At 33.8% G+C, this 27,526-nt stretch overlaps 3 protein-coding genes across 8 annotated transcripts; 1 reads left to right on the forward strand and 2 right to left on the reverse strand.

Annotated features, from left to right (window-relative positions):
• Positions 1 to 3,900: 3,900 nt before the first annotated feature.
• LOC130629988 (uncharacterized) lies at positions 3,901 to 6,360 on the forward strand. The gene is made up of 2 exons (XM_057443380.1): positions 3,901 to 5,341; positions 5,423 to 6,360. Exons 1-2 carry the CDS (start codon positions 5,281 to 5,283, stop codon positions 5,926 to 5,928), a joined length of 567 nt encoding a protein of 188 aa, XP_057299363.1. The 5' UTR covers positions 3,901 to 5,280; the 3' UTR covers positions 5,929 to 6,360.
• A 1,403-nt stretch (positions 6,361 to 7,763) lies between these two features.
• LOC130629990 (NPC1-like intracellular cholesterol transporter 1) lies at positions 7,764 to 15,950 on the reverse strand. Of its 6 annotated transcripts, none has more exons than XM_057443387.1 (15): positions 15,712 to 15,854; positions 15,305 to 15,425; positions 14,624 to 14,747; positions 14,167 to 14,279; positions 13,949 to 14,011; positions 13,599 to 13,850; positions 13,088 to 13,225; positions 12,020 to 12,242; positions 11,809 to 11,927; positions 10,297 to 10,463; positions 10,006 to 10,131; positions 8,896 to 9,043; positions 8,716 to 8,766; positions 8,295 to 8,446; positions 7,764 to 7,979 (listed from the first exon to the last, which is right to left on the reverse strand). In XM_057443387.1, the coding sequence occupies exons 3-11, from the start codon at positions 14,733 to 14,735 to the stop codon at positions 10,113 to 10,115; spliced, it is 1,206 nt and encodes a 401-aa protein (XP_057299370.1). In that variant the 5' UTR covers positions 14,736 to 14,747; positions 15,305 to 15,425; positions 15,712 to 15,854; the 3' UTR covers positions 7,764 to 7,979; positions 8,295 to 8,446; positions 8,716 to 8,766; positions 8,896 to 9,043; positions 10,006 to 10,112. The 6 variants fall into 6 exon arrangements, with proteins under 6 accessions (XP_057299370.1, XP_057299369.1, XP_057299367.1 ...); XM_057443386.1 differs by having other exon boundaries at positions 8,295 to 8,511; XM_057443384.1 differs by having other exon boundaries at positions 8,295 to 8,766; positions 15,837 to 15,950.
• On the reverse strand, positions 15,837 to 26,700 carry LOC130629991 (uncharacterized). The gene is made up of 7 exons (XM_057443389.1): positions 26,523 to 26,700; positions 18,887 to 19,050; positions 18,207 to 18,459; positions 17,721 to 17,797; positions 17,215 to 17,334; positions 16,525 to 16,677; positions 15,837 to 15,934 (listed from the first exon to the last, which is right to left on the reverse strand). The coding sequence occupies exons 2-7, from the start codon at positions 19,033 to 19,035 to the stop codon at positions 15,886 to 15,888; spliced, it is 801 nt and encodes a 266-aa protein (XP_057299372.1). The 5' UTR covers positions 19,036 to 19,050; positions 26,523 to 26,700; the 3' UTR covers positions 15,837 to 15,885.
• Between the last annotated feature and the right edge of the window lie 826 nt (positions 26,701 to 27,526).

Genomic DNA, 27,526 nt, shown 5'->3' on the forward strand with positions numbered 1-27,526 from the left:
ATGTTTCACGTAGTTTATGCAATAAAACACAGCGGGTTTAAAAAACATATGTTGAAAAAACCATTCGCAAGCCTTTCACACAAAAGTAGGCATGTTTTCTTTTAAAATAGGTTCTCACGACTAATGATATGTTTGTATTTTGTGAACAATGATATCCCTATGAAATTTGTGGTTTTGGGTTTTATTGGCGCCGTAGATTAGTGGTTATAGCTCTTGTACTCTGTACGGGAGACCGGGGTTCGATTCCTCTTGACGGCGATTCAACATGGGCGAGTGAATGTTACCATAGCCCCGGGTTAACCCAAGCCATGTGAGGGAAATTGGGAAGATGGCACACTGTGTGGGCCGTTGGATGTTGCCGGGAGTTGTCTAGTAGAGCGCGGGCTCTAATTGGGTCTGCGTAGCTCAAAATGAGCATTAAATACTCTAGGACTCTCCATCTACGCCATGGCCCCTCCTGGAAATAATAGACAGGGTATATCCCTCGATATTTGTGAGGCTAGCCATGTAAAATATGCACATCTATCTATCTATCTATCAACAAAAGAATTTGAAAGGAAAAATTACAGGCAAAGTATTCCTTTGATGCGCCAATTCCAAGTAGTTAAACATGTCATCATAATCACGACCACACAACTCTTTGTAACCTTTCGCTGGTTTTTCGTGATTGTCACATTTGTTGAAATTAAATCATATGCAAACATGTTTAAAAAAATGACGATAAAATGTGCAGTCCGTGTCACTCTAGATAGAATATATTCGCATTTGTTTACGTCCCCTATTTTCATAAACTGTAACAATTTTAAATTAACCTTCTTACATCAATCTTATTTGGCGTTAATTCGGTTTGAGGTTGGAAAACGTTGACTGGCGATGATTTTGCAGTGGAAACCTTTAGACGCTTTTCTTACCTCTATTAAACGTCGGACGTCAGCATTTTTTATATTTGTGTAATTACGCAATTTACTGTTTATGTAGCTTTAGATAATTCACGCCTTAGTATGTGGAAGTTTTCACGATAAGTGAACTTATGATATACAAATAAACATTTTTAAGATTATGTTAAGTAATTTGTATTAAATTAGTTTATGTTCGGAGGTTTATCCAGGGAAATGGATCGGAACACCTCCTTTATAGTGTTATTATATGCTGTGATGCTTCAATTAACTTACCGGGCGTTTATTAATTTGAGAGACTTTTTTTCTGGATTGGGTTTAGAACTTAAAAAAAATTATTATTAAAAACTATTATATTCTGCGAATTTCAATTGTAGTAGAGGGCTACTAGAAGAAGCAATAGAAAAAGAAAGCGTTTATTTTGTGGGTATTTCAAGAAAAGGAGTTAAAATGTTTTTTTTTTGGGGTCAACGCATCGCCGTGCATCCTTGTTCATTTCGGAAATAGAGACCTCAGAGTGTTATTTTTGACTTGTCTGAATATTATTGTTAAAAACAAACAAAAGAAAGTTTATTTATTATGTAAACTATTTTTTTCTATATGTCAATATTATGTTGGCAATAACTGATTTAATGACACAAAATGACTTGTTTCATATTAACAAGTCGCAAGAAGTCGGCAGAAACCTAAATACAGTGATCAGAAAAAGGCGCGTAAATGTTTGTTGTGTTTTCAGTCTTGATTTTAATTATTTTTTTGTGGAGTCAAAGATAGAAAATCTTTTGAAGAAATTATAAAGGGCTGAAGTATGTGTTCTAGTCAGAAGTACGAAATAGCGAAAATTCGAGTGACGAGAGTCCACTGTAGTCCACTGTAGTCCACTGCAGTCCTTTTTCTTGTTATTTACTGTTGTGTGTCTAGCTTCTAACATGATTTTATTTTATTGTAACTTGGAACCAAAATTGTAACTTTGACGACCTGAAAGGAGGGCTAAGTAGAGAACGGTCTTTCAAAACAAGAATTACACAAAAATAAAAACATGGGATGCTATCTTATATTTTTATAGCTGATAACTTATTTTTTTAGCTACATTTCCATCTCATGCAAAAGATTATGACTTGCTGACAATCAGATACATCTCTGTTTGTTTTTTATAAGGAGGAAGCCCGTAAAAAACACTCATCTTTGAATGCTTATTTGTCGTGACAGCACAAACGATTCAGTTAAGTGCTCCTCAGTGCTGACGTGAGCAAAAAAAGGAAAGTTTATTTAATTTAATCTGCCATAGTGTTTGTTCATCATCTCTAATGTTTAGAAAATAAATCTGTTGTTTACCAAGTTGTCTTGCACGTTCTTAACTTTTTGATATTATTTCTATTTTTCCTGAAAAGTCCAGACATTTTAATGTTAAACTTTTTTATTTGTTATCGCACAAACACCAAAACACTCTGGGTATATATCTACAAAAAGTTTAGGGTGTTTATTAGAGATTGGTGTTAAGAACAGGCTCAAAGAAAATGACATCAAAATATTCATTGTTGACATCATGAATTCGACTTATAAATTGCTTTTTTTTTTAATGCCTCCTCCCCTCCTCCCCTCCTCCCCTCCTCCCTCCTCCCCTCTTATCAAGCGTTTGGTAACGACCCAAGCATTTTTATAAAAGAAATTTGCCTGTAATAGATTTAACAAAACGACTATTACTCTTTATTTCGGACGCTAATCGCATAAAGAGCATGCAACTGTTTGACTTGTTATTTTCTTTGCGTTGTTCCATATTACTGTCTGTTATCTTATTTTTGAAACAGTATGACCATTTAACAAGTATAAATCCGATTATTAAGAAGTAAGAACATCAATAAGATAACATAAAATTCAAGCGCCGCAAGATGTCCAAAAGATGAAAACATAAAAAAGTGTTGATGGAAAGGAAGGAAGAGGCAAAGCTTTTGAAACTATCGCATGTTTTGCTCTTTTAAGTAGAACTTAAACAGTTATTTTATAAGAATGATAAATATCAAAGAAGGCCGAAATATTCGTGCAGATCCATAGTTATGAAGGACATTTTTATCAGCTTAAGGATTATTCTGAAGATAACCTGACGAAATCTGAGCTTAATATTCTTACAAAAGAAGAAGCGTATATTCTTGATGCTTCGTGAGAAAGTTTTTGTTGCACAAAAGTCTGTGATTTGATGTCGATTGGTGGATGAAAACTGGGTGCACAACATTAATGTCTTTGTTCACGTTTTTAAGAAAAACATTTTAGTTGAAAACAGGTAGAAACATTTTAAATCAAAGATATCAAAACTGATTTTATCTCATACGAAAGTTTAGACCCAAAAGAATCAAAAAGTGCTGTCGGTATCCTGTTCGAAGTAAATTTGTTTGCGACCCAGCGTAATTTTTCTCACCTTAACTATTTAAGTGTCCTTGCTAATACACGGTGTATCTCACATCAATATGTACACGGTGTATCTCACATCAATATGTACACGGTGTATCTCACATCAATATGTACACGGTGTATCTCACATCAATATGATAAGACAATCGTGATATTGTGAATTTAAAAAGCCGCGATAAAAATCAGCTTGGTATAAAAAAGTTTTTTTTTGACAAGAAAAGTTGTTCAGTTTTGTTTCAAAGCGAAAAATCTAGCTTTCCACGATTCCGCCATGTTTGCGTATTAGAACGAGCATAGAGATTCAGTTTGAAACATACAGTGGGAAAACTAATTGATTGAGTAAACGTTAAAAATAAAAAATAAACTAAGAAATAACGTCACCAGGAAATACATGTTTAAGTTTTTTATATAACCTTTGCGCAACACATTAAATAGTTTGATTGTTAATTCGAAATGTCGTCAAATAAGGATGATTTTCTAATGTTGTTTATTACCTTCGCGAGACAAACGTTTCCTGGTTAGTTGGCGTTCATATTATTGTTTCAAGCAACAGCATTACTCGAAGTCAACAAAATTTTATGACGCACCGAGGGTAACATATGATCAAAATACTTTTCTTTCTACACTAAAAGATTGTTGATAAGCAGACATTTGAACTTTACGCTATAGACGCCTGTCTTTATAAAAATGATCCCCCTCTTTCTGATTTTCTTTATACATGCAATAAAATAGTTAGACATGGTTTCGAAAAGTTTATTCACAAAAAGGCGCCATTCTGGTGAAAAATGTGTTTCCCGTTCCTGTTCACCAATTCTTATTTACTTAATCTAATCATTTACACCATTCTCTTGTTTTTCTTTTCTTCCTTTTTGTGTGTGCAAGCTGTTCTTATAGATCTGAACAAATAGTTAGTTGCACGAAAGCAGCTAGTTAGAAAGGTTTGAAGATGATGATAAAAAATTATGCAGGGAAGAAAACCGGATTTATTTTCGAAAGAATAAGTAGGAAGTTTGTTAGTAGCATGTGCAAAATGTGTCTGCAAAATAAAAGATAACAGAAAAGTCTAGCTCGTAAAGGTTACAAGTAAAATTGTTAAAAAGAAATCAATAACTTTCTTTTACCTTAGGGCTACTAGAACTACTATCCTGGTCATAATTATTTGGAAAATCGCACTTTTTAGCTATTTTATGAAATGCAAAACAACATCGCCTATCGATTGCTCCGCTGCCGGAGATTGTGAAATTTCTTCTTCGGCAGATGTGTAGCACGGGTAAGGAAGGTTGAAAATGCTTAGTTGCAGTTTCTGCGATGTCCGTATTACAAACTCAATGCCCTACGAAGGTCTAGAAAATCGAGAAAGTAGATGATGTTGACGTCATCAAGAATTATGACAGTTTAAATTGCTAACCAAATAACCAAAACCAAATCAGTTTTAGGTTTGTTGTGAACATTCATAAGTGAACTTTGACGAGTTTGTAGCTTCATTTTAAAACGGTCATTAATTATTGCTTGTGGGTATGTATGATCTTAAAAGTTAAAATATTTATTCTAAATGGAAAATTGACGTTAAATAATTGCTTGCAAATGCCACTTTCTTAGTCATATCCACTTTTGTTTTTTTCATATGTGCTAATAATAAATAGTTTAAAAACATGTCAACCTTTGGCAGGCTTAAAATTTGGTACAAACATGATTTTGTTACAAACGTGATTTAGCTGTTAATTAGCAATATGTTTTCAATCAATCTGATAAATTCTGAACCTCCTTAAACTTATTAAATTTATATAAAAATAATTTACAACTTAAACGTTTTGATATGCAATAATATATATTTACAATTAATTCTACTACTAGCTTTAGTAAAGAGAGTGAAGCGAAATCTGTGACATCTAATTTTCTGACCAGTTTCGTTTGAATGCTTTTCTAACTAACGTTTGGATTTTTTTAGAATTATATTAGTATATCAAGCAGAACAATTATGGAACTTCATATTTATTTTACATTGATATCATCAATAATCACAACTTTACAATGCCAAGGTATCGAATCTTATCGCACTAATCTCGAACGAAGTATTGATTACAACAATGTTTACCTCGAGAAAATATACCGTATTTTAGCGCAAAAGCAGAAACAAGATAGACGTCTGCCGTCAACTAAAGAAGACAATTTTGATCTTAACTCTCGACATGGCGGTAAATACTTTAATCAGGTGGAACATTACTCGGGACAGAACGCATTTAGAAAAGCCACTGAAGAAGAGCTGAACGACGTCGAGCAGATGTTAGCTGAACTGAAAAGTTTTGATAACAGTAAAGCTATCGAAGAGGCAAAAGACGTTAAAGATATACACATATCTAGCAATTTTCTAACCCATGATGAAGAGAGCAAGAGAAGTTTACTTCAAAATGTCTACAAACAAATTCAACATGCAATCCTTGATGATCAAGAAAGCGAGAAAAGATCAAAAGATTATCGCACTTGTAAAAGCAGATGCAAAACGAAATTCACGCAGTGCATTAATATTGCTAAAACATTAATGGAGGATCCATCAAATAGTTTTGACTTTATAGCTCAATTTACAAAATGCAGTAAAATAAAAACAAAATGTTGTAAGAATGTTTGACGTAATGATCTCTATATTTACTTTTAGCAGTAGTAAGAAACGTTGTATTCATTCTATTTACATCATCCACGAAATGCTAAGTCATATCACAAGAAAAAGCGATTTTTCTTAATCATGTTCTTTAGTTGTTAATTGGTAGAAGATACAACTTTCTGAAAAGGTTAAAATTTCTATAAACGGGATCTAAGTGCGACATAAACCATGATTTTTATTTTTATCAAGTTTTTGCACCTAAAATCGCAGTTCGCAAGAGCTTTCTCCAAAACGCGAAAGTTTGTTACTTAAAGGCTCGTAATCACCCTTATCGAAAAAAATTAACATATACATTTTTTTTATTTACTTCAAAGTTCAGACGGAATTATGACTTTCCTGAGAAATTTAAGGATTTAAAACTTACTAGAAATGGAAATAATGGTACTTTTATATCTTGAATTTATTGTTTATTTTTTCTAGCCGCCATATTTAACGATCTTGTTGGTCTCTTATTCCCGTCTAATAAGCGGGCTGTCGCAAAATGTTCCTGTGAAACCGTAGGTAAACAAACGGCCTTAATTTTAAATGAGCACTGAGATGGAGTTCGGTAAAATCGCCATTATGGTAGGCTCCGTTCACGCTGTTCTTTTTGGCTTGTGGTAGAAACATCCGTGTCACCTTCTCCACTTAGATTTATTTTTCTCTTTATTCTATTCACCATTGTTTTTGGAGACCAGACAAAACAAAACAAAACAGAAAAAATAAATCAAAGCATTGTCTCGTATTAATTATGATAATTAATGCTTATCACGCTCTTTCTTTTTTTATTAGCATGACCGGAATTATTGCATATTATAAGCAAAAAAACCCAACGGGGAGAATGCACATTGTGATAGTTGAGGATAGTTGAAGCATTATGGAGATAATTAAATTTAGAGCATAAAAGGGGAAATTCTGAAATTTTAGGTATTATAATTATCTAGATATGATACTGTCTCCATAAGGAAACGACTAACTGTTTTAACAAAGGAAAATAATCAAAACGTAAAACAGCTAGCGAGGCGAAGCTATCTTCAAAAAGAACAACAAGACGAGGTCGTTGTTGCAAAGAAGTCTGATTTCAGTAAGTTAAAAGGTTTAAATAATAAAGAATAACACAGAAACTTCGATTGATTTATCTGATTTATCATGTTCGGAATTTTGTTGATACATTTATAAAAGCATTACGATGGAAACACAGCTACTCTCCCTCCTTCATTGTTTTTTTTGTAATAGCATGAATCCAGCATCCATGTGATCGATTTTGCCGTGCGTTTATTATCGCATAATTCGTGCAATGAAATGCAATGGCGGTTCTGTAGGCGAAGAAAAATTGGGGTGAGTTTGTTATTTCTATGAAACATTTGAACATGTTCTGGTTGTCAGTTTTCAATAAAATTTTCAGGATAATGTTTCATGTATATCTTTCAATTTTTACAATAAAATGGGCACCTCAAAAACAATTGCCTACAGGGCGATTACGCGCCTTTAAAGTACACTAGCTGCGCGAACAAAGTAGCAAATGAAGTGTAACAGTTAAAAGAAAAATGTCAGCTTTTCATTTTGTTTTCCGCAAGAAATTAAATATGCAGTGCTGATTTACCTGGCCAACGATATTCTTGATTATTTGTGCGCTATTTAATTTCCAGACATAAATAAGCGAAACAATGTTAGTGGTCTCCAGAGCTGGCCTCATCACTTGACAGAACCAGGTCTTTTTCCCTTGTTCTGTATAAATATAAAGGCCAAATAAATCTCGACTTTCGGGTATTTTGGAAAATAATAATGAGAAGACATAAATATCGTTAAAATTGTAGCAAAAGAAATATAAAATATGTATATATATTTATACATACCACACTACGTTACAAATTGAATGATATAACATAGATAAAACAACCATCACATAACGCACACTAAAATCGTTGGCGTTCGCGTTCTTGAAGGTGTTATTATATAAACTTCAATGCTTGGCTACCTTTAACTCTTTTCTACCTTTACAACATATTTCTGTGTGTAAGCTTCGTTATAGTTTGCATCTACGAAAGTCAAAATTTGAATGTGTGTTAAATATTACTTGCATTGATGTTCACTGAAAAAGACTTCTGTCGTAGCATAGAATACAAGGAAATGTTCAAAGCAAATCCTTAAAAAGTTGAACTAGTCTATACACGCATACAACAGCAGATTGTCTAAAGTTTTTATCTATATAAACATAACTTCTTCTTAGAATGTATTAAGTACAATTTGATTTAAGGAATAGACATAACATCTAATTTTAAGGGGGCGCATCATAGAGAAACACAATGACGTCCTTTCTTTCCCTTTTTAAGATATTTTAAAACATAAATTACCTGTGCTATGGACTTCAACAGCCTCGCCATTTTGCTTCATATTTTCAAGTCTCACTGGTTCGTCTTAGATTACTCCGTTATTGACAGTTCCTTCAGTCTTGTTTATTTTTAACGCATTTTCGTGTGCCGCGTAAGGAGCAGGACCAAGCAAGCTTAAGATTACAGGTAAAAAGACCAAACCATGAAACATGCCGAACATAACAAACAAGAAAAACACCTATGAAGAGCCGTACATGATTTGAAAAAGAAATCAAGAAGTGTAATGCGAGGTTAAGTTCCATTTTAAAATCTGTAACTTTTATGTGTGCATGAGTTTTAGAGGAATTTTAAGTGATAATTCAAACTCTTATTTTAAAAAACGTTTTAAAGACATAAGATTCAGACGCAACGAGTAGTATGAAGGCCAACAATGTGCTCATACCTCCATGAATAACCGCTGGCCCTATTTCACCTAGTGCGACAACCATCCTCTCTGAAAAATAATTAAATATTTTTGTTGTATATAAAAATATTCGAGAGCTCTCATGCTCTCCTTTTCTCTTTTAAATAACAAATAAAATTTCTTTATCTTGCCGTTTAACAAAAATTCCTATATACATACCGTTTCGTGTTGGTTTACGCGAAACCATAAAGCCGTGCGCAATATGAGCGGAATAAACAACAGTCAACCCAATCGCAAGCACCATTATAATCGTTGTGACTGTATCCACCGTCAATCCCCAGAAATACATAAAACCAGCTATGTCGATCTAACAGAAAACATTGACTTATTTTAGGTCGGTCATTTCGCATTTGTAAGTATGTCGCAGAAACTTAAAGCACATTTTCTTTCTTTCATGATTTACTAACGACCTTACGTATAATGGACAGCAGTTTTATACAATAGGAACAAGGGGGATACACAAGAACGGCAACCGTCGTCTGAAAGTATTTCTACGCAAAGAAATAGTGAAACAAATGTGAACAAACTTCTTATGTTTAATACAAAGGAAGTGATATGCCTTTTCGAAGACAAGTAAGAGATTTTTCTCACTCATTTAAATAACATGAGTGACGACAAACAATTTTTTTGCCTTTACACCCTATATCAAAAAACACACCAGTAGAAAAAGCGAAACTCAAGGAAATATATTACTTCGAAATAAATATATTTTTAACCTTGATTTTATGAAGTCAGTAAGAAAAAAAATTCCCAATAAATCTTACGTTTTCTTTACAACGTGAAACAGCTTACTTCATCCTCTCATTAATCAACAGAACAGTATTTAAAATTAGTTTCCCCTCTAATACACATGCGCAGTAAGTAAATACAGTGGAACCTCTCTATCTCGACTACTCTCTATCTCAAACTTCTTTCTATCTCGAACTTCTCTCTATCTCGAACTGAAGTCTCGGTCCCTTTGTGGTCCGCCTAAGGTATTTTCCTTACTTTAACTCGAATTTTTTGGTCCTTTGCGAGTTCGAGATAGAGAGATTCCACTATACTACCGTATTCTAATGTTCCGTCCTCTTTGCGTAAGATTGCTATCACCGCAAACTCGTTGCAAGTAATATTAAGTTAAGGCGCAAAGTAATCTATATTCTAGTGAATTATATAAAATATTATAAAATAAAGAACAAAAGTGTTGCTGGAGAGTCCATACAGTCACTTACAAAAAGGTGCCATTTCAGCAATTTAATATGTTAAACCGATTAAAACAAGAATACTTACCAAGGCTAAAGCCACACAACAGACAACCATTAGCGACGCCTACAAATTTGATAGCAGAAACAGGGTGACAATAAATACACAAAGTCCAGCAAGAGATATATTTCGGATTAATTCTTTCGATATAACCTAGGAAATTGTTATTAGATGGGCAAGTGAAAGTTGTGGGTCTAGCAAAGGGTGACAGTTCATAAAAGAAATGACCCGAACATACGAAATGATGCAAGTTTCTTCGAGATTTACATGAATAAGGGGGAGAGATAAAAAAAGTTAGAAAAAAAGAGCGCTTTTTACCTTATTTGTTTCCTACGAAATATCGCAAACGAGTATACGAAAGGTAATAATGCATTCTTTTCAGAAGGAGTCAATCCTGGCTCAATATGTTCCTGCACAGAGTCCATTGCTTTGATCTCGACAGCAGCATTATCAAGCAGTACGTGTTTAAATGGTATCGCAGCACCCTGAAGGAGATCAAGATTGGAAATACAAGAAACATTTCTTAAATATTAAATATGTTTTGGCTTCATTAATATAAGGAGTATTCATAATTTTCGGTCTTTAAATTCAGTTGAGAAAAACTTTTGTGCGTAGATTATGGTTCTATTATCAAAAGTAAGTGCATTCACTTGCCAAAACAGCGTTATTGTGGATGATTAATAATAATAATAATAATAATCGATATATTTCTAACATCCCTTTACAATGGTTCTTCTTTAAAAATGCGTAAGGAAAATTATATAAGTAGATAAAAAAAAACAAGCAAACAACGAACAAACAAAACTTGTCGCTATCTAGAGTCTAAACTGCAATCAGACGACTGAGAATGAAGATAATTAACCAATTAATTGATTATAAAACTTAATTTTCTTAAATTTTGGGATATAACTATTATTTATTATTACTTTATCGTCATCAGGCTATTTCTGTCTTTCTGTCTGTGACAGACAAAGTCGATATACTCATCTTACTTTGACGGAGCCGCAAAAGTTAATCGACAATTTAAACGTCTCGACGTCAATAATATTAATTTAACGTAAATAGCTTAAACAAATTAATGAGAAGCCATAACAATAATAAGCCATATCTATAACTTTGAAGACAAACACCTTGAAAACGGGGTGGTGACGTCAGTCATTTTACACCACGTCGTTATCTAGGGACTAAATCGGGTAAGTTTCCCGTTATTTCTGTAACCGTTTGTCAAAAGTACATGATCCTTTACATTAGGGGCCACCAGGGACCAAATAAGGTAAGTTCACCAAAGCTAGGTTATACAATTCCTTTCAGTACGGACAGGTTGATGACATCATCAAAATAACTTCAAACCCCAATATTTTTTCAACCACTCCTCATCAGTGCACGATCTTCTACACTTTCTTGATCTGAACAGTAGTCTCAACAGGTATTAAAATTCCCCTCCCCCCAATTTTTTTTTAAATTTGGCGGATCTTTACTGACGTCAGCAAAATTTTTCAACCCTTATATCCCCTCAACATTTGGTAAAAGCACATGATCCTGTACATTGTCTTCATCACCATTTCTAGCTCTACACTTTAAAGAGATTTCCGAAGAAAGACTTTTGTATATGTACTGCTAAGCTCATCAAGACCAAAAAACACTATATATATTTATCCTTCGTTTTTCTACCTAGGTGAATTTTTTTACGGACTAATCGACTAGATAAGAGTATTTAGAACATTTCCAAATCATAAAAGATGATTCTGCTATTTCAAATAGTTGCACACTGCCATTCAGGCTGTTCATAAATCTGAAATATTTCTTAAATTACAAACACATCCAGGTTACCTTTATAGAATTCTTTGTTTCATGAAAAGAAATATCATTTTTGAAAAACGCACCAGTCTTCGTGTTTAAAAATAGTTTAAGAAGTTCATAGAAGCGTTTGTCAGAAGGTAGCTCGCATGCTAAAAAATAAAATATGAGGAAATATTAGATTTCTTAACACACTACAAATTTATTCAAACTAAACACATCTACTGTGTACAAACGTTTTTACCTATCACCGATTCATTACATTCTTTAGTTCGATTCAATTCAATTCGGTATGATGATGCGTCTAACCATTTCTTATACTGATGGTACCAACTGATCACAGTACCATTAGCAACATATGAGTCTGATTCAAGTTCATTCACGATTTTAATAATTACTGCATGTTCTCTGTTGTAGGAGATATCTCCAGTATACGCGCCTGAGGGAAGGCCATTATTTGGAAAAAACTAAAAAAAAGAATTTCAAAGGCACAAGCGTTAACGTTATTTTGTTGAAATTCTTTTTATTATCACTGTGAGAGGTTATGAAAACCAGGTGCTAACGCACAATACAATTCAATTCATCGATTTTTGATATTGCATTGCGAAATACAAAGTCCGAAATAACTATTTCTAACATTTAAAAAATATATTTGTATTTTACTAATGTCTCCTACGTTCGTCACGATGTGACTTAACAAAGACGTTAGTTCTTTTGGCGTGTCGTCACGGTTTTTCTTCTAATAAGATTGCAAAGGAGCAAGTTCTGGTATAGATAAACCATTCTTATATTGCTTTGCTTGCTACAAATTTCTTTACTTTTTTAGTTAGCTAACCTTATGCTACGTCAATCGAATTATCATAACTTTTTATAATTACGATGATTACGATGATTTCAAATAATTTTTCACAGGTCAGATAATAATGACACAAAGGTTCCAGAAGAGAACTTTACCTTGGTTTGCCAAATAATTTTTTCGTAATTGCTATAGATTTTATCATTTAGGACGTTACAAAAAGGCGAGTAAAAACACTGCTAAAACGTCAGGATATTTTTTGGCGAACCAAATTTTGCAAACCGCTGCTGAAGCAACCCCCAATAATATCGAAAACGGAAAGGATCTACTGTTTAGGCTAAATACGGTTGTTTCATACCTAAGTTATTGGCATTTTTACTTTTTTAATACAATTTTATAGTGTAGTTCTGGAATTTGGAGAGTTAAAATCCCTAATTTCAGCAGTGATAGTCTCTTTAATCTGATGTTATATGCCGATATGTTACATAAAAAAATAGCAAATTTAATTGCTCTTACTATTTCGCTATTGATGATAAATTTTCTTGGTGGCGAAGATGGCGGCATAAACCAGTTGAAATCAAAGTCTTGTTCTAATTTAGAAAGTCCATAAGCACCACCTGCTAGCAAACCAGCAACAGCTAACAACGTTATTATCTGAAAATGAAATAAATAAGAAAATACATCGATTTTACTTGTATTTATAAATAACGCTGTAGTATATCTTATCTATATATTTCTATTTGGTTTTAAGTATAACCCAATTTAGCGAAGTTAAAGCGGCTTGTCAATAAACAACAAGCGAAGGCTCTTTTTCTCTTTAAATTTTTATAGCAAACATTTTATCTTTTTTTTTCTCTTCTATTCTTTTTTTTTAAGAGAAGGTGGGGAGGAGATCAAAACCTTGTCACAGTTAACAAAATATATCATATATTGTGGTCTGTGTTATATTTGTTGTATCCTCTTCCCCTGTTTGACATTGATGGTTGTAAAACATTTCAAGTTCAAGTAAATGAAGTAAATGTATTACCTTTCCAGGTATGTAAACCAAAGCAGGTCCGTATATCTTCTGTACGAATAACTGTAGGTAACCCCTCTCGCTACATTCCATTGGTTGCCAATTCTTTTTTAGTTTTATGCAACACAAACACGCGTCACGTCTGTTATATTGCCGCTTAGCATCAATGGCGAGCAATGCAGTGAAAAATGTAATGGTGAGGATAAACACTGATAAAATGCCAATGCTACACCAAATGCAAAACGAACGTAGCGCAGGAAGTATCTGAAAGAAAAAATCAATCATCTTAAATTAAAAAAATCACTGAATTTTATCAAATATATCCTCACGCAAGTAATAACTTTAGTTTCCGCAAAACTTACTGTAGTAGCACCAATCAGAAATGCACACACATCCGTTAACGTTGTAACCAAGATAGATACGCCCTTGGAAAACAAGAAGGCGAATTCTGAATTATTAAAATTAGCCAAAAAAAAAAGGTTCACACAGCAATAGTAATTTTCTTCTTTGGATTCTAACAAGGAAAGATCTGTATTTATGTTGATAAGTTCAATGGCGTGGAAAGAGTCAAGTCACATACTGCATTTTTGAGAGCAGCCGAAACTTTTTCTGGAATTGATCGCCCTTCAGGTTGTGGTCCACCAATATTTTCCCAGTTTTGTACAAAAAAAAAAACATCATCTACACCAATGCCTGAAGTCAAACAAAATTAAGGTTATGCATTTAACTTTTTAGCGTAGAGATTGACGACCAATTACAAAAGTATGGTAACACTACATCGACAAAACGCAAGTAGAACAACAACAACAACATGACCAGAATAACGACATAACTACAGTATGCAAATAACCACACAACCAGAACAATACAACAATACGACCGTAGTAACATGTAACATGACCAGAACAATACGACAACAGCTAGACAACAACAACATGACAGCAAGATAGATAGCCACGTCACTAACAAGAAGAATAAAACAAACAAAAAAACGAGAGAGAAAACTGTTACGACAACAACAGAATTATTAAGCTTACCAAGTAACAAAAACGCCAGAACATCATGAACATTTGTTTTCTTCAGTTGAAATCCTGATCCTAAACCATATGAGATGCCAACTGCCATACCAATTACGGCAATACCTGCCATAGCTAAGTAGAACTATGAAAAGACGCATACTAGCAATCACAAATTGTCAACCCTAAACTAACACTAACACTAACAGGCTATTTTAATACTAGATAAAGGTTTGTTCTCAATATGGACCCTGTGATGTTCATATTAAAATTAGGTCATTCAATCAGATCCCATCTCTTAATATGTTCTTATTGTGCTGACGTCAGAATAGTTCTCTATCAAAAATGTTCGTGCGTTTTCCAACGCTTACGTGAAACTCGGCCATTTCAAAAGCTGCTCACCTAATCTACGCGTTTTCTTACCGGCTACAGAGAATTGACCCGAGTTGACACTTTTTTTGTGAACTTTGTACAATGTTTAAGTAAGTGTCTTGTTATAATATTTTAGTGCCAGATTGTAGATAGTAATACACAGTCAGACAAGACAGGAAGGAAGACAAGGACAGGAAGACAAGACAGAGAAGTAGAATAAAACATTGTTTGTGAAGTGTTTATGTCAGCTATGTGTCGTTTGTCTACCACTAACAACATGAGAAATCAACTTAATACGTTTTTGCGAGGTTAAAATTGCTTGATTTTTACCTTGTGTCCTTAAGGAGAAAAGCTTCCCAACATGATAGAAAGATATATGATTACGAGCAAGTAACCAACTGTAAAGACACGCAGGTCGTCTGTACTTGCGCTGCTGGAGGCTTCATTTGCACTAAAGTAAGACAGAAAAAGTAAAAATCTGAAAGAGAAATAGTAGTGTAGTCTTAAAACTTCAGTAGTTTTGTTAGAGCGATGCGCTTATTGAAGAACGCCTAATTAAATAAAGATAGCAGTAAGCGTTTTTATGTACAAATGTTACCTTCGTTGACGAAAAAAACATGTATTTTTACTGTGCGATTAAGAAGAGATGACTCTCATTTAGTATTCTACTTTAGAAAAAAACGCTATCTCCACCTTTTTCAACGATTCAACAAAATATAGTGCGATTTAAAATTTACCCAGCGCTTTTTAGCCTCTTTTTTCATTAGTTATTACTAATATTTTCTTCCGACTTTTTCCTTAAAGTTACTGCTTCTTTGGTTTGAAAAGCTGGTGCGTTTAGAAGGAGCTGATAGATACAAACCCTCATTCTGAAAAGTAGTATAAAGTATATCCAGGCGTTGGAAGAGCTCTTATGGCTCCATCGAATGATTCTTCCCATCGTTCACCATTTTCATCAACCTGTGCGAAAAAATACCTTCTTTTGCTCATATTGCCTGTGCAGAAATAACAAAAAATAATAAATTTTACTTATATATTTTTGTCCTATTAAATGTCTACGAAAAAAAGGCAAGATACCAAGATTTCTCTTGTGAGAATACTACTAGCAACAGGTGGAGTTAAGCGTAATATACCTAAACGGTGTTATCTCTTTTTATATGTCAGACTCTTGACCTATCAATAAACTCAAATTTAACCTCATAACTCCCATATCAGCACTAACTTTTGCGGCTGTTGATAATGAGCGTAGCATACCATATTATAAGGTCTCAAGATTTCAAAAAAATGCTTGAGAAAGTTCTTAGCTACCAAACTACATGGAAGTTAGCAGACTGACTCCTATACTATTGTCTCATTCGCTAAGTGCACACAGTGTATAATTCAATAGCAAAAACATTAGACTGACATGCTGCAGGGCCTGTGAAACACGGGTTTGAGCTGGAGAGTATATAATTAAGACAGTGTATTTAACTGCTATGAGAATAAGAAATGTTATGGAATTCTAGAATGTCTATAATGCATCGATCACGAGAAATGTCCATATAACGTACCAGCCTCCCTTTGCTTTGCACAAAGTTGTGTTTTTTTTTATTTTAATGTTTATTCTTGCCACAATTGAACTGACGATAAGACCATTACTTTTATTTCTCATCACAGGTTCACCAATCATCAATTCAGCATTCATAAACTTCCTCGTCATTGGACTAAAAAAAAGATGTGGTAGATACTTTTCATAGCGTTTAACTTGTCTTAACGTAGTAAAGAAATTGTTGGTGATTTCTACTCAAGTTTTGTGACGTTTGACATACACTTTTTCTAGGGCCTAAGTTGATAACCCTAGCTGTGGAAATATCGCCGAGCTTAGCACTGTGTTGTCTAAATATTTTAGAACAACCTGCGACCTTCTTAATTTCTAAAACGCTTCCTAAGTAAAAATTCGCCACCGTGATAGTAGTACAAACGAAGGAGTAGCAGTAAATTTCGTTGAATGTCAACATTTTTGTTGTGACGTCATCATGAACATAATCAAGCATGTTCAGTTCTGCGGCAAGTTTAGTCTGTCTGTTATAGAGTTAAACCATTACTACAACAGTAACACTCTCAAATGCTTAATAAGGTGAAATTTGTCACCTTACCTCCGAGAAATAATTTCACAAAACTGATTTTATTTCAGCCAATTGATAAATGATAGACAATAAAAGCACACCAGACAAAAGGATAATATGTAAATTATATCATACCTAATTAAAGGTTTTTTATTAATTCTATTTAAAATATCTTGTGTCTTTAACGTTCTGATTTCTGTAAGATTATAAGAACATAATTCTAATATGGAGCTTGGAATACAGACTGATGATGATCTAAAGGAAAAATCATATGTAGTGAGAAGATCAGGAAAGGAGATCAAGGGACAAACGGTCTTAAATTTTTTCTAATTTTTGGGGACTTATGGAATCCTAGTGAAACTTGTAGTTAAGTGATATTTTAATCTGTGATTCCTTATCCATCTATAGTTATTAATGGGAAAAATAATGTATAACCTTAATAAATTTAGTACAATCTACTGTTCCGTTACTTTGTGTTTCAGAGATGAATAAGTATATAAGAAAAATCGAGAAATAATGAACAATTATGAGTAACTAGTTTTACTAAATGTTTGTACAGGTGCTACATGGATTTAGTACCGAACATGTGAATATTTATAATAAAAAAGGAGCCACATGATTTTCATACAGAATGTGAGTACCTGTAACATATATCTTTCCATTGTGTATTACTGTTCCCATCTTCCACCTTTGTAATTGCTTCATAAACTTTATACAACTAAAGAAATTAAATATATACAAGAGTAATTTTTATCAATTATTAACTAAACTAAGTATATCAAGAGAATAAAAAAAGCAGAATAATTTTCCAGCTGCTTGTACATGCATCACGTTGCAGTTGTTTGTGAAATTAAGTCTACTGGCAGTTGTACATGCATTACGTTGCAGTTGTTTGTGAAATTAAGTCTACTGGCAGTTGTAACTGCAAAGTAAAAACAAAAGTTTAAGGAGATAAATGAGAAGACACAAAAATACTAGGTTGCACTATGGTTAAAATTTACCTTTTTAAAATATACCTACTTCAAAACATGCAAGGAGAATATTTAAGTTCGAAACAAAAACTGTGGAAAGTTAAGTCAAGTAGATGCACTGAAAGCAAAAAATACATACGTATAAAAAGTTCTTACCTCTTCCAGGCCTTGCGGAGTTAAAATATTTTCAGAGGGTTTTTCTAACATAATAGCAACTTCTCTATATTGCAAAGGAAATATCTCCTCGACCCAGTCTTTGTGTTTCAGTGAATCAGATGATTGGGAAACCCACAATTTTTCGCCTCGATTTTCAACTTCGTACTCGACAACCCCGATCAAACATAATCCAGTGATTAGCAAGGAAATTAAAATTGTTTTCCATGGATGAGTGGCTACAACAAAACCAATCCTAAAAGAAGATTTAATAATAATAATAAAAAACACATTAAGATCAAGCCAAAGTTTTTCCATACCAAAGAGCAAACTTTTTGCCGCATGATTGTCGCGTGACATGCCATTTTAATTTGATTACTACTTTAACTAAGCAATTTTTTGTCTTTTTTTAAATCTGGGGTTGGGAAAAAAAATTCCTTACACCTGCAAATGGAGAGCTTGTTTGAAAATTTGGTCCTGAAATTAAAAGTAAAAAAGTCTAAGGATTTAAATATTTGAATGGGCTAAAAAATTCATAGAAACGCTAAAAGAGGACTGCTAAAATGTGAATAAGGACGTGCTCATTTATTTAAAGAAATTGATAGTCTCAGTTACACTGTAGCTTACTCGCGCCAACAAATGATGATACACAAAAACACGACTAATTATATAGAATACATTACTTTGCAAAAGCGTTCTCCAACGTTCTGTTGACAGCATTTGTCAAATTACGACAACACCCTTCTTGCTTTTCTTCACTGGAATCATTTTTAGTTTGCACATTTACAACTTCTCTTTGATGTATCTCACCTGCCTCTTCATGTGGAGGCATATTCAAGTTTTAGCTCTAAATTGTAAAAGTAAGAAGTGTAAATTAAGTGACAAAGCGAAAGTTGACTTATGCTTCTTAAAAGGAGGAGAAGAACCTCGTGCCTAACTGTACTGTAAAAGACATTGGATATTTAATAGTTCTCTTTGTGTAGAAATTAAGATGAGACACAGAAACTAAAACAAAATTATTTTGATAAGTTTCAAAAACACCACGAAAGGATATGTATTAAAGATGGAAAGGCAATTTTACAGGTTTTTGGAAGTTATTGAGCGGCGGCTCTCCACGACACTGACGACGAAAAATGGCAAATGACAAAGAAAAAGGGCCGCCATAAAAATGAATGTTTGCTTATTTAAGACACTTCAAATCAGTTTTATGTTTGGACATATTTCTCCATGATTTTAGTTGTGGAACAGCAAAACGTTTTTGTTCTTTTTTCTCAACGATGAAATAAGCTAATTATGTTGGAGTTATAGCTACCGATAAAATTATTAAACGGATTTGGTGATAGCCCTGGTTTTGTAGGACGTTTCCTCACGTGTAGTTTTCAACAGATTGTGTTAAATGAGCTAAATGATTGTGACGAAGAAACGAGCGAAATGTTGTGTTTGAAGGTTCTGAATATAATTATTTCTTCTTGTTTAATTGATTGTTGCTTCAAATATACTTTATTAAAGACATGAAATCTTAAATTTGTTTGTGCTGTAATATCTACGAAGAGTGTGTCCGTCTGTCTGTGACAGGCAAATTTAATGTGTTCATGCCTGTTTGCTGTTTTGGAAATTTTTTTTGCAGTCGCCGAAAAAAGTATGGGCTTACTTTGTTTACGTCACGTGATGAAAACGATTTAACGGCTAACTTTCGAAAAATCGATACGCTTGGACACCAAAAAAAAAAAGAACGATCCCCTCATCTTGAAAAAATGCAAAAAGAAAAAAAATTTGTTCAAAAAAGCATATTTGAAAGAGAAACAAGAAGCCCTGGGGCTCTAAGAATTTCCGCTCGCTACCAAAATATTTGATGAAAACCTGCTAATTCGTTGTGTTATTGTGCCAAACATTCGAAGAGGTTTGGTGCATGAAGCTCTGAAGATAAAGCACACAAGTGACATTATATCTTGCAATAAACTCAAACAAAACGAAACGTGTCATAATAAACTCACATTTAAAAAGAAATTGCTAACAAAAAATACAGCCTATCATTCATGGTTGAAAGTCTTGCGATTGAAACGTTTATGGTCTTAAACGGCATTTAGTTGACAAAAAATCAATTTTTGGCCAGAATTGGTCCAAAAATTAAAACTACTTTATTTTTGACAAAATTTGGCACAATTAACATAAAAGTATGCTGAATATGATAGTGACATCAAAATTTTTATTTTTGTCACCTAAATGTCATTTTAGGCCAAAATTGGTCCAAAAATTAAAACTGCTTTATTTTCGACAAAAATTGGCACAGTTAATAAAAAAAGTATGCTGAAAATGATGGTCACATCAAAATTTTGATTTCTTGTTACCTAAATGTCATTTAAGGCCAGAATTGGTCCAAAAATTAAAACTACTTTATTTTTGACAACATTTGGCACAATTAACATAAAAGTATGCTGAATATGATGGTGACATCAAAATTTCGTTTTTTGACACCTTAAATGTCATTTTAGGCCAAAATTGATCCAAAAATTAAAACTACTTCATTTTCAACAAAAATTGGCAAAGTTAACAAAAAAAGCATGCTGAACATAATGGTGACATCAAAATAGGAAATTCTGCACCGAATTTTCTAAGCCTTCGGGCGCGGAAATTAAAAGAAAGCCCAAGTAAAGAATTAGAAAAGTGATGTTGGAAGTGAAGAGTGGAGCCAAAAGTAGTAAAGTAAAGTTAGAAGTAAAAATATAGGCTAGCTATAGTTTGAAGTGGATCTAAATTTACAAATAGTAAGAACTTTTGACGTGCAGTATTTATGTCGCTAGAGCTACGTGTTACTTTTTTATGTATTACACTTTAAGTTGTCAAGCAGACTCGCATTTTCCAGGAAAAAGTCACTTAAATGCCTCGAAGTCTGAATTTTTTACTTTACTGCGTTTTTTTTAAAATAACTAGCAAATTTGTTACATTTTTTGCATAATTAATGTTCCCCTGTCGCGAAACTAAAAGCATAAATAGCCTAGCTGTAGACCTAGCTGAGTCACCTCAGTCTCAGTATATTTAACTGGGTGTCTTAGCTAGTGTTAGCTAGCTATATAATAGGTTCAAGGCTCCATCCAATAGCTCTAACCTATGAGTTATGTTATTACTTCCCTTTTTCTAGCTATCTAGCTATCTTAGTAATCAAACTTCTTTTTTTTGAGCACGAATTATGATGTAAGAAGCTAGCTACAAAATCTTTCAAAGACTTCTTGAACTTTTAGAGGACGTGATGCATTTTTCATGCCCATAGAGTATAATTCTTTCACATTTCCTGTAAACTTTACAAGGGGACCACATGCAATATGAAAATTGGAACAAATTTCGTAGAATTTTAAGTATGTGCGTTAAGTTTTTTTTATTGTTTCGTTTCTGCAATCCTGTTAAACATTTGCCAGCCTACATGTAAAATACCAGGTTATTTTTACAGGGGTTGTTGACATTTTATTGGAAATTTACGTGGGCTTATGACTGTGGGTTAAAAAAATTATGAGAAGATGGTATGGTTGTCCATTTATTTGGCTATTCGGTTTGACATCATAATAATTTTTTAGAAGGTGAAAAGTTTTCGTATTTTAGGTAAAGAGAGTGCAGAGCTAGACACATTTTGGAGTTTTAAGAACATTATTAAAAAGTTTGAGTATAATTCTTTGGAACAAAATCAAAAAAGCTAAGCATCATTCACAGACAGATTTTTATTGTGATTACCTTTCGTTAGCTAATTATTCTTCCACTAGTCGATACAGCCAGTGGAAAAATTCACTGAGGCAGGATAAAATTAAAAAATAAGCGTCATATAAATTTGATGATGTCAGCAACCCATCTGCAAAAAAAAATTAGAACCTTGGTTTTACGGTGCCTCTATTGTGTAGACCTTAAAGCACTGATCAAGAAAATGTATGTAATCACGTGCTTTTGATGAATGGTTAATGAGATATAAGAGTTTAAAAATTTTGCTGACGTCTGCAAAGTCCCTAATAAAAGTACAAAAAATTATTCTTTTGAAATTCGTATCCCGTTGCCTTCATGTTAGAGATCTTGAAACGCTGATCAAGAAAATGTATAGGATCATGTACTTTTGACAAACGGTTACGGAAATATTGGTACCAAGTGGTCCCTAGTTACCTACGGGGTGAAAAAACATTGACGTCACCACCTCGTTTCCAAGTTATTTGACCTCAAAGTTTTAAGTGCACTGTAACGGCTTCATCAATTTAATATAGGATATTGTCGTTAAAGTAGTGTTATTGACGTCGCGCCGTAACGTCAGAAAATTTAATGTATTAGACATGCACTTTTCGGCAACATCAAAGGAAAATAACGATATCCACTTTGCAAAAGTCACAGACAGAACTGGCGTATTATTATATAGGTTTCCACATTTTTTAGCATTCCCCCCCCCCCCTACGAACTAGGTTTGTTTTCACCCAACGAAAATTTAAAATGGCGGATGTAGCACAAATGCGATTCGTTAAAACAATCTCAATCATCACTATGGGAACACAGCTAAACCGAATCGCCGAATATTTTTCGCGTTGCAAACTGCTGTTTTTTTGGAATTTTGTGTAAACTATTGTGGAAATAGACCGCACGGTAAGCTGTTGTGTAAGCTAGTGTCTTTACATTTCGTATTATAAACTTTTGTTTGGGAGAACTTACATGTATGTGGTTTTTGCTGGAAGAAAATTGCACAGTTTCACGTTTTTCTTTTTGTTGAAAATTGGTGGTGATAAAAAAGTTACTAAATGTCCTGACAACACTTTGCAAACGTCCTTTCTTTGTTTTCAGATTTATATTTTCGGAAAAGGGCAGAGTGTAATATACTGAAACATTTCCTGACGTCATTAAAATTTTATGACGGATTTTTTTTATTGTCCTTTCTTCTGCCTAAGTGGATTTTTACACGGACCCTATCGACTAGCATCTTATATTAAATTAATGAAGCCATTACAATGCACTTAAAACGTTAAGGTAAAATAACTTGGAAACGAGGTAGTGACGCCAGTCATTTTTCACCGCATTGGTACCTAGGGACCACCTGGGACCAATTTGGGAAAATTTCCCAAACCTGGGTCACCATATACATTTTCTTGATCAGCACTTTAAGCTCTACATAATAATACATTATAATAATTTTCATAGGTGAACGAGACATTGCTGACGTTATTAAAATTCAAATAACAGTTTTTTTCCTTTGTTATCCTGCTAAGTGTATTTTTCCACGGGCCTTAACAACTAGTCTATATTATAATACAGAGACTTTGTCTGCGTGTCTGGCAAGGTGGATGTGTTCATTTTTCTATGATATCGCCGAAAAACCCATGTCTCAAATGTTGAACGTCGCTTGTCCCTATTGCCTTCATCTATACGATGAAGGCAATAGGTATGCAATTGTTTAAAAAAAATATTTGTGTTTTTACGGGTTTTTGTCTGACGTCAGCTAAATTTTTAAACCCTTATATCTCCTTAGGCGTTCTTCGAAAACATATAATCCTATACATTATTTTGATTAGCGTTTTATCCTCTATACATTACAGACAAAGAATAAACTAAATTTCGCCAATTATTTTTTGTATCCGCACTGCTGACGTGTGCAAAACATCTAAAACAACCTATTAGCCTAAGTGCATTTCTCCACGAGCCTTATCGACTAGTCTATGCAATAATACGAAGATTGTGTCCGTCTGTGAGCGCCAAAGTGGATATCTTCATTTTCTTTTGAAGTTGCCGAGAAAGTTATATCTAATTTGACAATCTTTCTGACGTTACTGTGCCACGTCAATGCACTTAGACTGACGTCAATGCCTTTAATAAAATTGATGAGCCCATTGCATTGTAGGTATAACTTTGAGGCTAAATAACTTGAAAACGAGGTAATGACGTGAGTCATTATACACCACGAGGGTAACTAGGGACAATGTTGGATCAAATTGGGCAAGTTTTTCAAACCTGGGTGCCCGAATACGTTTTTGGAATAGATGGGTTTAAGACGTCATCAAAAAACCTTTAAACCCCAATATCTCCTTAACCGTTTGTCAATAGTACACAATCCTATACATTTTCTTGATCAGGGTTTCGAGATCTATGCGATGAAGTCAACGGGTATGCAAATTATCGACTAGCCTATATAAGAATACAGAGAGTGTGTCTGTCTGTAACAGGCGAAGTGGATGCCAAAAAAACCAAAAAATCATGTCTCATATGGTATTCGAAAAACTCAACGTCAAAAACACTACTTGTACGTCAACATGTTATTTCAAATTAATGAAACCATTACAATGCACATAAAACTTTGAGTCCAAATAACTTGAAAACGAGAAAGTGAAACCAGTAATATTTCACCGCGTGGATAATTAGAGACCACCTGGGATCAATTTGGGTAAGTTTCGTCAAACCTGGATTCCCGAATCTGTCTCGGAATGGACGGGTTGATGATGTGATCTAAAAACACCTTAAAACCCCAATATCTTTGCAACCGTTTGTCAAAGATACAAAATCCTATACTTCTCCTGATCAGCTGATAAGCAGTATACAAATGTCTAAAAAAAATTTTCTTTGTTTTATGGCGGGTTTTTGCTGACGTCAGCAAAATTTTAAAACCTTTATAAATTCTTAGGTGTTCGTCAAAAATATATGATTCTATATTTTATTTTAATGAGCGTTTGCAGCTCTACACATTACAGGCAACAGATAAACTAAATTTTGCCAAATTTCTATTTGGATATGCACTGATGACGTCAGCAGAACATCTAAAACGCGACCTATTTTTTTCATTATTTTCCTGCCGAGTGGATTTTACCACGGGCCTTATCGACTTGTGCTTTGATAAAATAATCCATTAAATTTGCCATTTAAGAAAGGATGCACATAACGCCCAATTTGAGAAGCCCAATGAAGCGCGAAACTTGGAATCTCTAGGAATTTAAAAAATGCAACACGAGGTGTTAATAACAAGCTTAAAGAGTAAATTAATAAAATTATGCGGCGTAAGCACAAGGATGAATAATAAGATTCGAAGTATGGCTTGTTATTTACGAGCGACTATGACAACGATAAGTTTCACATCATAAATGAAACGTGTAAAGAAGAAATTCTGCATTTTTTAAAATCTGACGAAAATGTGATATTCATGAGTAAAATATGTTTTCTTCTGATTTTTGCTACGTTAATCACATTAAAAAAGTGTCGGCGTTGATAAGATGTAATTGTTAAGGCTTTAACACCTACGTTGCTTAGTAGTTTAATAATATCTGTGGTGAAATTACTTTTGTCAGTAGTGATGAAACAAGATGAATGGATATATGAGACAATTCTTTATATATAATACATGTATTACATTTTAGGAAACAAAAACGAAGAACAAGACTTTCTTTATTCTTACTCTCGAAAGCTTGTTTTTAGTAAATGGTTACCAAGTTGTCTTAAAAACGTCACGTTAAAAAATAAAAACACGAACTAATGAAACAGATCTTCAGATTTTAATCCAAGAGTCTTCGCATAATAATATTACATAAGTGTACCATGTGTTTCCTTTCTTTTGCCTTAAAAGGTAAGTTATTGAAGGATACTTAGGGGGAAATTTAGCCAAAACCATCCCACGTGACATAAAGAAATTATACGCGATGACTATTACTTGTTGCTTGTCGTTTTAACTGTAATATTTTTTGGATGTCTGTCGCAGATTTAATTAACGTAGAAAGATAGATAGATAGATGTGCATATTTTACATGGCTAGCCTCACAAATATCGAGGGATATACCCTGTCTATTATTTCCAGGAGGGGCCATGGCTTAGATGGAGAGTCCTAGAGTATTTAATGCTCATTTTGAGCGACGCAGACCCAATTAGGGCCCGCGCTCTACTAGACAACTCCCGGCAACATCCAACGGCCCACACAGTGTGCCATCTTCCCAATTTCCCTCACATGGCTTGGGTTAACCCGGGGCTATGGTAACATTCACTCGCCCATGTTGAATCGCCGTCAAGAGGAATCGAACCCCGGTCTCCCGCACAAAGTACGAGAGCTATAACCACTAATCTACGGCGCCAAAATCAAACAACGGTCTGATTACAAACACCGATTTGTTCTCACCAATATTATATTTAGTGAAAAATTGTTAAAACCATATGGCGTTAAAATTAGTAGCGATTAACCAATGATCTCTAGAACTACTTTCGATGTTCTATTATCAAACTCCTGCACAGGATCTTTTGTATTTAACAGTGAGACATAAATATCTGTCCTTGAACAAAACATAGGTAACTTGGCTAGCAACATATTTATTCTAAATACAAAATACATACCTGTGAACAACGAAATCATTAACTCTGTGTTCAAACTTTATTTTGCTTACATTTGCATTCATATAGAAGATACGATAATTAACTGCTCAATCAAAGTCCGATCTGATAGGGGAGCTGTTTTTCTTCTAATTACTTCATTGTTAAAAAAAGAAATGAACACATAGTTACCTTTATTTATGTTTTAATATGCAATTTATGTTATTTGAATGGAATTTATTATGATTTATCTGCAGTACTGAAATTTCGTATCATAAGTTACCAACTTTTTGGATTAAGTAAAATCTAATGTTATTAAAATATAGTAAAAAGTCATTTAGTCATACTGGAGAATTTCTGATTAAAATTACTTAGTGGCGGATACTCTTTATTTATTTATTTTTTTTGGATTTTTAAAAGAGCACGAAGGCTACCGTGGGCGCATGCGCAGAATAGAACATATCTATTTATATGTATTTTTTTCGTTTGACTTGTTTAATTGGTGTCGATCAAAATGTACTTTTTTATCTAAGAAATTTGTTTAGGTTTTCATTAGAACAAAATCATTGGGAGAATATTCGCTTAGAAACATTGATCGGTCGTTTGTGTTATGTTCTTGGTTGTTATTTTCTTCCAGTCTGTGATCGAACTATCCAAGGCAAGCATCGATTAAAAGATATCTTGCCAGATCCAGGAACCTGGGCAAGTATGGAAGGTAATTTATAGGATTATATGACGTTGTGCATTACTTAAACAATAGAAATTTATTTTTATTTTGTGTGCGAAGCTACATTTGTAAAAGAATCATTGATAAAATGTCACACGATCAGTTGGAGCCCATTAGTACAGGTATGCATACTGTATACCTGTACTAAAGGGCTCCACCTGATCGTGTGGCACAGTTTACGGCTCTTATTAAGCGCTGTTGGACCCGGTGTTGAACCCTAACGGTGTTCAACACCGGGTCCAACATTTACTTTTGGCTTATCCCGGCGTTTGACGTCGGGTCTCCCGGCTAGTATATTCTT

This window comes from Hydractinia symbiolongicarpus, chromosome 2 (assembly GCF_029227915.1).
Source record: "Hydractinia symbiolongicarpus strain clone_291-10 chromosome 2, HSymV2.1, whole genome shotgun sequence".
In the NCBI taxonomy this organism is placed as follows: domain Eukaryota; kingdom Metazoa; phylum Cnidaria; class Hydrozoa; order Anthoathecata; family Hydractiniidae; genus Hydractinia; species Hydractinia symbiolongicarpus.

Bases quoted from the DNA above. Each gene is read 5' to 3' on its own strand.
- LOC130629988 (XM_057443380.1), top strand. From the start codon at position 5,281: ATGGAACTTCATATTTATTTTACATTGATATCATCAATAATCACAACT. The intron at 5,342-5,422 runs GTATCGAATCTT...ACCGTATTTTAG, and splicing joins CACAACTTTACAATGCCAAG to CGCAAAAGCAGAAACAAGAT.
- LOC130629990 (XM_057443384.1), bottom strand. From the start codon at position 14,735: ATGGCAGGTATTGCCGTAATTGGTATGGCAGTTGGCATCTCATATGGT. The intron at 11,928-12,019 runs GTAAAAACGTTT...TTTATTTTTTAG, and splicing joins ATGTAATGAATCGGTGATAG to CATGCGAGCTACCTTCTGAC. The intron at 10,464-11,808 runs GTAACCTGGATG...GATCTCCTTCAG, and splicing joins AAACAAAGAATTCTATAAAG to GGTGCTGCGATACCATTTAA.
- LOC130629991 (XM_057443389.1), bottom strand. From the start codon at position 19,035: ATGCCTCCACATGAAGAGGCAGGTGAGATACATCAAAGAGAAGTTGTA. The intron at 17,335-17,720 runs GTACTCACATTC...TTTTTCCTTTAG, and splicing joins TGGAAAGATATATGTTACAG to ATCATCATCAGTCTGTATTC. The intron at 15,935-16,524 runs GTACGTTATATG...TTTTTCGCACAG, and splicing joins TGCAAAGCAAAGGGAGGCTG to GTTGATGAAAATGGTGAACG.